Here is a 9,608-nt window from a genome sequence, read left to right as displayed (position 1 = left end):
TGGAAGTGCAGAGTCTGAACCACTGGACTGCCAGGGAAGTCCCCTCTGGGTAACTTCTGGGCTGAAGCCTTAGAGGCTTGGCCAGTGGGATCAGCTTTGAACTTCAGTGACCAAGTCGGGGGGTGTAAGCTCGGCACGGGGTGCAGTCTGGCTGTTGACCAGATCGCCACCAAGTTCCTAGCTCCACTGATGAGCTGCCCACACTGGGAAGCAGTGTGTCACGACTGCTCCACCACCACCTGCTTTGGGGACTGCCTTTGGTCCCCTCACATTTGACCAGAGGCAGTCAAAAAACAAGAGCAGCTGGGCTTCCCTGGTGGCACAGTGGTTGACAGTCCACATGCCGATGCAGGGGACATGGGTTCGTGCCCCGGTCCAGGAAGATCCCACATGCCGCGGAGCGGCTGGGCCCGTGAGCCACGGCCGCTGAGCCTGCGCGTCCGGAGCCTGTGCTCCGCAACGGGAGAGGCCACAACAGTGAGAGGCCCGCGTACCACAAAAAAAAACAAAACGAGCAGCTGGAGAGAGATATAATTAATATCCCCTCCCTTCCTGTCTTCTCTCCAGCATCAAGAATGTGAGAGTTGATATGAGGACCATTGACAGGGAGGTAAGGGAGCCAGTATATCTGTAAAGAAGGAAGACCTGGCCCTCAGCCCCCAAGCTGGTGCAGAGCCTCCCCTGTGTAACTCCACACCCGTGCCTGTGTTTACGTCCTGTGCCCTGAGCATAGCCAAGCCCAGGCCAAACTGTTGCTGGCCTTGGAGCTCCAAGGAACAGACTGGCTTCCTGCACCGCCAGCCTCAAAGCCACAGTTTTTAATGAATGTGGATTTCTCTGTGTAACTAAAATCAGTGCAACATGTTGGATCTTGAGAATGACTGTAATCTGAAGGCCCTGAGAGCGTGGTCTGCAGGGTCAGGAATAAAGACCTCTGAGTGTGTTTACTTGATACTTACGTCTTGGCTTTCCTTGGACACGGAACAATTAAACTGGTTCCTCTAGTGCCGGGGGGGCCAGTCCCCAATCTCTGGAGAGTTCTGGCTGCCAAGGAAGTCCCTCCAGTGCCTTCTACAGCCACGCCTTCACTAGAGAGGGAAAGGCTGTTTGGGGAATAGCGTCAGTGGAAGACACCCATTGCTTGTTTATGCCTGAGCCCTTATGAGAAGCCAACCACAGTGCTAAGAGCTTCACGTGAATACTTTTAAGCTCTCACAAATCCTCAAGGTCGATCTATATCATTCATGCCTTGAGTGACCCCCAGACCTATTAAAACTAGACTGGCCTGTGTCCAGGTGCAAAGACAAACAGCTCCCTCGACTGGACATGGGAAAACCCAGGGCTTTCCTACGGCTCAAGGTCTTCCGTGGTGGCCTCACAGGCTGGACAGACGGTCTCTGTAGGAACTCTTCTGAGGAGTCCTCGGTGATGGATCCTATCCAGGCTGGCCAGTGCAACATTAAAACAAAGAAACAAACAAGAGTTGCCAAACCAGACAACATTTCAAATGACAATTTAATTAAATACAAACAAGGAAAAAAGGCACCACAGCCCATTCAAGTATTTTGCATAGATATACAAATATTGTAAACAATTAATAGGTGGACGAGAGAAAAGAGGATCTGTTTTCTGTGAACAATCTCCCAAATAAAAAGAAAATTCACATTGCCCTGGATCCCAGACACACACGTACATACACACAGTGGATGGTAAGAGAGGATGCATGGAAGGGTGACTTCGGGGGCACTTGGCTTGGATTCTGCAGAACCTCTCGTTTGCACGGTTCCCTAAGGATGGGTGGAGCACCTTTCCAGCTGGCATACTCTTGACTTTCTTGGGTGTCCAGCAGAGCTGTTACATACACATTTAACGCCATCACTGACTTTAGAACTGGTCCCCAATTTAAAATGCGCAAGTCTTCCATAACCTCGGCCAAATAAGAACAAATTCTGACATAGTTAAGGGGAGGCTTCGTTCAAAAGGATTATTGCAAGAGATGGCGAGAGGCCATGGCCACAGGGGGATAGGGCTACGACAGTACTGTACGGTCTACAGTGAGACACTAAGATCTGCGAGCCTCTAAGAGCTGGGGCAGAAAGGAGCTTTTCTTTTATAGGGAGAAGTCAGTAAGGCTAAAAAGAACCCACGGCAAGCAGGCGGTTACCACTGGAGCCCGGTGCCTGGGCTAAAACTCCCACTGAGACAGGGAGAGAGGGTGCAATCCCCCTTGAGGTCCCCTGAGGTTTACATTTCAGAGATGCCTCCCTAGGCTCTTAAGGAAAACACACCTAGGGTTGAAAAACTGGCAGGAGGCTAAGTTAGCTTCTAAAAAGATTTACACAGTCTCCATCTGGACAGAAGGCTGGTTAAGTCACTCTGCTCCCCTCCTCCCACCAGACCCTGAGCATGGATGGACTCACCCTTAGCCAGAGCCAGCATACAGCCCCTCCCCCAAAGGCTGACCACAAAGATGGTCCCTGAATGTGGTTCTTTCCAGCCTTGCTCATTCCTTCCTATAAAAGGCCCCTTCCTTCTGAGCTGTGGGATGCTCATAGATCTTGTAGCCGCTCAGCTCACCTGAGCATTCTCTTAATGCAACTGCCTCTATCGCAACACTCCCTTCCCCAGTCTTGCAGTAATCCTTGCGAATAAAGTGCCTCTTTCCCTAAGTCCATACTGGTTTTCATCACCTCAAAGCAGCACATGGACACAGGAGGGGAAAAATGGGCTATGACAGCCAGGCTTGCTCCTGGGCAGCCTCCCCGCCGGCCTGCCAGAACACAGCCAGGAGTCAAACGGTAAATAGAACCGGCTGCCGAAAGTCTTATCAAATTTAGAAAATTCAACCATTTTCCAGTTCACAGTACAATGTTTATGGGATGGAGGTGGTATTAAAATAATGGAAAACAAAAACGGAAACAAACAAGAAAGCAACAACCCACGTCTCTTTCCGGTATGGTTCCAGGGAGGGTGGATTTCAGGTTCAAAAGGCTCATGCAGCCACAGTGGCTGGGGCATTTTCACTTCAGAGCCTTCAACCTCCTGACATTGGGGAGAAAAGCTGGACATGCCACAGGAATGTCAGTGAGGCAGGGGGTTGAGTTTAAGGGTGATTTCGGTGGGGAGGTGTTTTCACCGTTAATTTTCTGGGGCCCAGCCTTGAGGCCTGGGGCGTCTCGAGTAGCACGCTTAAATGGAAAGCCATCCCCTGACCTCATCAGGCAGCAAGGGTGGTGGACATCGGCTGCGGGGAGCAACGAGGGCCCTTGTTGGCAAGACAGGGGTGTGAACATCACCAATAACGCAACTACCTGACTACCTGAGGAAAGAGAACTTCATTTTCCTGAGCTCTTTCTAAATCTATCCCAAGTGTCCGCCGCAGGTGCACAGCCTGAATCTCCCACTTGTCTACACACCCAAGAATATCTAGTGAGCACCTATTGTATACAGAGGACGATAAGGGGGCCCCGGGGTAGTGGTTGGGAGTGAAAACTCAAGCCTCTTCCATGCACTGAGGTTTTCAAGAGCAAACGTCTGTTCACTGCAGGAGGCGGGGAGGCCCCAAGCTGCCCAGCACCTTTCTGGGGTGGGAGACCGTCCCAGAGAACATCTCCGGTGGCTCTCTGAAAATCCTCCCAGCTAGCAGAGCACCACAGAGCCCCCATTCCCTGCTGCGGGGAGGACAGGACCAGAGGAAAGAACACAAGGAAGAGGATGAGAAAATGTCTGGCTGGTCCCGGCGCAGACTCTGTCCCGTCAAGGCTGCTGGCTGCTGTTTCTCTAGGGATCTCTAGAAACAGGTCTGCTCTCTGCTCAGAAGACAATGGTCCTGCCTCAAGCCAGTGACCAGGTCTGGGGACAGGCTGGGCCTCCCAGGATGTCCGCTCTCTTCCCTGCACCCACCACTGTCCCTGAGGACCTTACTCAGATTCAGGTCAGGGAGTAAAAGGAAGACCCACACTCTGCTGCGGTCACCACACACCACGGAAAGTAAAGCTACGACCCCAAAGCCATGGCCCGAGTCTACCCGGGTCAACACTCTGGAGAACCAGCATAGGAGATCCCGTGGCCAACCCGCAGGCAGGACCCTGACTTACAGGTCACAGCACCAAGTCCCAGGAAGTCGGGACTGCCGGGGATTCACGCTCCACAGCACCACACATTAGGCGGGTCCCAGCGGGGAAGGAGAAATCAAAAGCGTGAGGCACTTGGAAAATGCAGAAGAGAAAACGAGGAGCAAGCAAGAAGAACGGTGAGCGGAGTCGAAACCTTTGGCTTGACGGCTCAGAGGGGGCCCGGGCTGTGCTCCCCCTGCTGTCTACACTGCCTACAAATAGTACCTGTCTGAGTCAGAGTGACCCTTGGGAGCAAGGGGATGCGGGGGCTTTAGTGGGGGGAGGGGAGCAGCGTGAGGAGAGAACTTGACGTTTTCACATATGGCCACAGAGCCAGGAGCTGTGACCTCAACCAAGGCCTGGCTGGAGTGACCCAGCCAGGGGTCAGTAAATCTAAAGCTAAAAGGGACAGTAAGTGCCCAGCCTCTGTCCAGCCTGGGACCTCTGAGGAAGATGGAAGCAAAGGAAAGCTCTCATGCGTACCCTCCTCCATAGGACGTGGATGGATGGCTTCTCCAAGCTGAGTCCTGGCCTCAAGGGCTAAACAGACTTTTCCCAGCTGGGCTCGCCAGCTCAGACAGCCTGCACCAGCTCGACTGGCACCTCTGGGGCGAGGGGCCAGCTGAAGGGCGGATGGGGGACGAGCAGCCATTCAACCTCTTCCGCTCTGCCCTCCCTACCTGGGGCTGAATATTGCACAAAACAACACTTGGATGCCGTTGACGGTAGGCACTCTGGGCCTCTGAGGAAGCCGAGGAGGCACTGAGTCAAGGAGGAGATTTTTCAGAGATGCAGTGGTTCCAGGAGGAGGGGAGTGGGGGAGGGGGAGCTCACAGGTGGCCAGGCATATGCTTCCTCCAGATTCCGTGGCCGTGGCTCCTCTGTGGTGTTCAGAGTCCTCACAGAAAGGGGGAAGCCCCTTCAGACGGGTCTAGATTTTCGAGCTAGCCATCCCCACAGCCCTCTGTGACCTGTATTCAGGAAACTGGGGGGAAAAAAGAGACAGAAGGAGAGAGCCATCAGCTCCGTGGGATCAGTGGGGAGCTGTCCTCTGGCTTGTGACAGATGGGCAGGAGTGGCAGACTGTCACCTGAGAAGAAGGGTTTCCGCAGAAGTCTGTCCACATGTCTGCTCGTCCAGACCATCAACTCTGCAGTGAGAGGCATGGTGGCAGCCCCCAACCCCCAGCTGACAAGCCATCCCCCTCCTCCCTCCCAGCAAAGCTGCAGCTCAGTCTGCAGAGTTCCCAGGGCCTCGTAGGAACACAGGGCAGTGAGCCAGCTTCCTCACCTGCTCCCCTCTGCCCCAACTCCCGGGACTAAGAATACATCAGCCCCAGGGAAGATGTATTAAGAGGGGCCGTTTGTGCACAGCCTACCATAGGCCAGCGGTTAATGTAAATTAACTGCCTTTGACCTTCACAGTAACCCGATGGGGTTGGCTATTGCTGCTTCCTAAAACCTCTTTCTAGATAAGGAAACGGAGACTCAAGAGAGTGATTTGCTCAGGGCCGCTCAGCTCAGCTCATCAGCTGCAGACCCAGGTTTGAAGCTACCATAGCTCAGCCTCCTAAACATCACCTTTCACATGAAACCAAAAAACCCCTATCACCAATTTAAGGGACAGTCATGCAGGCACCAAGAAATGCTAAGCTTTTGTCCTTTGCTCTTGTTCTGGAAGTTCAGCCCTACGTCAGGAAGCTTGAACTGGTCTGTTTCCTCAACTCTATTTTTGCCCCCTGGATCCCTCTGCCCCAGCTTCTACCTCGAGTGTTTCTGAAGACTCACCTTTGGGGCAGGCGCTGCCAGGGGCCGGGTCTGCTAAGGTCTAGAGGCAGGGGGCCACAGAATGGAGACGCCACCTGGCCTGGGGAGACTCTTGCGGCCTGGCACCGGGTTAGCCGGGAGTGCCTTCTGGGGTGGCCGAGGCCTGGAGAAATCCTGGGGAGAAAGCCACAAGCCTCACTCAAAAGGCCAGAGGGGCCTGTTCAAAAGAAAATGTTCTCAATATTTTACAGGTCAAAAGCAGATGAGAAAAGGGATATACTATTTAAAAAGAATGGTCCCATTTAAAAAGAAATTGTGTGCATACATGTTTACATGCTCAGGAAAAAGCCTTTTTGGAAAGCAAATTAGCAGTAACTATTAAGATTAGAAATGATCGTTCTCTGACCTAATACATAATTCCATTCCCTCTGAGAACTATTTGCACAGGTGCACAAAAATGAAACTGCAAGGACGTTCCTTGCAGCACTGTTTGTGACAGCTAAAAGAAACTATAAATAACTAAAATTTCCATCAACAGACAAATTACTAAAATTATACAGTGATATATGACGCAGCATTTCAAAAGAATGAAGTAGGTTGATACGTGCTGAGGTGGAAAGATGGTCAAGAGTCATGGCAAGCTGCAGTATAAGCTATACAGGATAGTTTAGAGAAAATAAGTCACCCCACTACCCGCCACCAATGTAAATGCAAAGGTACAGAGGAAAGTCAGGAAGGATGAAGACCAAATTGATAACAGAGGTCAGAGGTTCAGAGTGGGCTGTGCATAGGGAGAGGGGTCGTCCAAGTGAACATTCAGTTTTTTTTAACAAAAGCATATATGTGTATTACTTGTGCAAATAAAAATAAAAATTGTAAAAAGAAGAAATCATATTTTCCATATTGATTGTCTATGGGTGGCACAATCTTTCCTTTGTGCTTTTACATTACCTTCATGTTTTGCCCCCTTCTCAATAAGGCCTTCCCTAATGACTTTATTTAAAATTATAACACCCCCAAACACAACCATACACAATCAATGGGATGCAGCAAAAGCAGCCTAAGAGAGTTCACAGCGATACAGGCCTTCCTCAAAAAACAAGAAAAATCTCAAATAAACAACCTAAACTACCACCTAAAAGAATTAGAAAAAGCAGAACAAACAAAACCTAAAGTCAGCAGAAGGAAGATCAGAGAGGAAATAAATAAAATAGAGATTTAAAAAAATAGAAAAAAATCAATAAAACCAAGAGCTGGTTTTCTGAAAGGATAAATAAAATCGACAAACCTCTGGTCGGGCTCACAAAGAAGAAGGGAGAGGACCCAAATAAAATAAGAAATGAAAGAGGAGGAATAACTACTAACACTGCAGAAATACAAAAAATCATAAGAGAATACTATGAACCATTACATGCCAACGAATTGGACAACCTAGAAGAAATGGACAAGTTTCTAGAAACACACAGCCCACCAAAACTGAATCAAGAAGAAACAGATAATTTGAACAGAATGATCACTAGAAGTGAAGTGGAATCCGTTAAAAAAAAAAAAAACTCCCTGCAAACAAAAGGGAGTGGCTTCCAGGATGGCTTCACTGGGGAATTGTACCAAACATACAAAGAAGAGCTTACACCAATCCTTCTCAAACACTTCCAAAAGATTGAAGTGGAGGGAACACTCCCTAAGTCATGCTATGAAGCCACCATCACCCTGATACTAAAACCAGACAAAGACACTAACAAAAAAGAAAACTACAGACCAATATCTTTGATGAATATAGATGCAAAAATTCTCAACAAAATATTAGCAGACTGAATCCAACAACGCATAAAAAAGACCATATACCACAACCAAGTTGGATTCATCCTAGGGTCACAAGAATGGTTCAACATATGCAACTCAATCAATGTGAAACACCACATCAACAAAAGACAAAACTCACATGATCATCTCAACAGATGCAGAAAAAGCATTTGATAAAATTCAACATAAACTCATAATAAAAACTCTCACCAAAGTGGGTATAGATGGAACATATCTCAGCATAATAAAGGATATTTATGACAAACCCACAGCCAACATAATACTCAACAATGAAAAGCTGAAAGCCTTCCCGCTAAAATATGGAACAAGACAAGGATGCCCATCCTCATCACTTCTATTCAACATAGTATTGGAAGTCCTAGACAAAGCAATCAGACAAGAAAAAGAAATAAAAGGTATCCAAATTGGAAAGGAAGAGGTAAAATTGTCATTATACACAGATGACATACTATATATAGAAAACCCTAAAGACTCACACAAAAACTACTACAACTGGGACTTCCCTGGCAGTCCAGTGGTTAAGACTCCATGCTTCCAGTGCAAGGGGTGTGGGTTTGATCCCTGGTCAGGTAACTAAGATCCCACATTGTGTGCAGCACAGCCAAAAAAAAAAAAAAAAAAAACTACTGCAACTGATAAATGAATTCAGCAAGGTAGCAGGATACAAGATTAACATACAGAAATCTGTTGCATTTCTTTACACTAATAATAAAATTATCAGAAAGAGAAAGTAAAAATACAATCCCTTTTAAAATTGTATCCAAAATAAAAATACTTAGGAATAAATCTGACCAAGGAAGTGAAAGACTGATATGCTGAGAATTATAAAAAACATTGGCAAAGGAAATTGAAGATAACTCAAAGAAATGGAAAGATGCTCTTGGATTGGAAGAATTAATATTGTTAAAATGGCCATACTAACCAGAGCAATCTACAGATTTAATGCAACCCTTATCAAATTACCCATGACATTTTTCACAGAACTAGGGCAAATAATCATAAAATTTATATGGAACCACAAAAGACCCAGAGTTGCCAAAACGATCCTGAGGAAAAAGAACAAAGCTGGAGGCATAACCCTCCCAGACTTCAGACAATACTACAAAGCTACAGTTATCAAACTGTGTTATTGGCACAAAAGCAGACATATGGATCAATGGAACAGAATAGAGAGCCCAGAAATAAACCCATACACCTATGGTCAATTAATCTCAACAAAGGAGGCAAAAATATACAATGGAGAAAAGACAGTCTCTTCAGCAAGTGGTGTTGGGAAAGCTGGACAGCCGCATATAAATCAATAGTTAGAACACTCTCTCACACCACACAAAAAAATAAACGTGAAATGGCTTAAAGTCTTAAATATAAGACATGACACCATAAAACTCCTAAAAGAGAACATAGGCAAAACATTCTTTGACATAAATCGTAGCAATGTTTTCTTAGGTTAGTCTCCTAAGGCAAAAGAAATAAAAGTACAAATAAACAAATGGGACCTAATCAAACTTACAAGTTTTTGCACAGCAAACGAAACCATAAACAAAACGAAAAGACACCTATGAAATGGGAGAAAATATCTGCAAGTAATGTGACTGACAAGGGCTTAATTCCCCAAATATACAAACAAACAGCTCAATATCAAAAAACAAACAACCCAATCAAAAAAATGGGCAGAAGACCTAAATAGACATTTCTGCAAAGAAGACATACAGACGGCCAAAAAGCACATGAAAAGATGCTCAACATCGCTAATTATTAGAGAAATGCAAATCAAAACTACAATGAGGTATCATCTCACACTGGTCAGAATGGCCATCCTCAAAAAGTCTGCAAACAATAAATGCTGGAGAGGGTGTGTAGAAAAGGGAACCCTCCTATACTGTGGGTGAGAATGTAAATTGGT

The 9,608-nt window shown here is 47.1% G+C and overlaps 1 protein-coding gene across 3 annotated transcripts in view; it reads right to left on the bottom strand.

The window, feature by feature from the left end:
* Positions 1 to 1,497: 1,497 nt before the first annotated feature.
* The window catches only part of ADAM19 (ADAM metallopeptidase domain 19), an 88,591-nt gene continuing 80,480 nt past the window's right edge, over positions 1,498 to 9,608 (bottom strand). For all 3 annotated transcript variants that reach the window (XM_082623589.1, XM_082623590.1, XM_082623591.1), the window contains 2 exons: positions 5,903 to 6,055; positions 1,498 to 5,100 (listed from right to left, as the gene is read on the bottom strand). In XM_082623589.1, the coding sequence (XP_082479715.1) occupies positions 5,936 to 6,055 (120 nt within the window). In that variant the 3' untranslated portion in view covers positions 1,498 to 5,100; positions 5,903 to 5,935. The remainder of the gene's footprint in view (positions 5,101 to 5,902; positions 6,056 to 9,608) is intronic.

The sequence above is a fragment of the Mesoplodon mirus genome (assembly GCF_964341445.2).
Source record: "Mesoplodon mirus genome assembly, chromosome: 5".
In the NCBI taxonomy this organism is placed as follows: domain Eukaryota; kingdom Metazoa; phylum Chordata; class Mammalia; order Artiodactyla; family Ziphiidae; genus Mesoplodon; species Mesoplodon mirus.
Note: the sequence above shows the minus strand (reverse complement) of the source record. Positions and strands in the feature narration are given on the sequence as shown.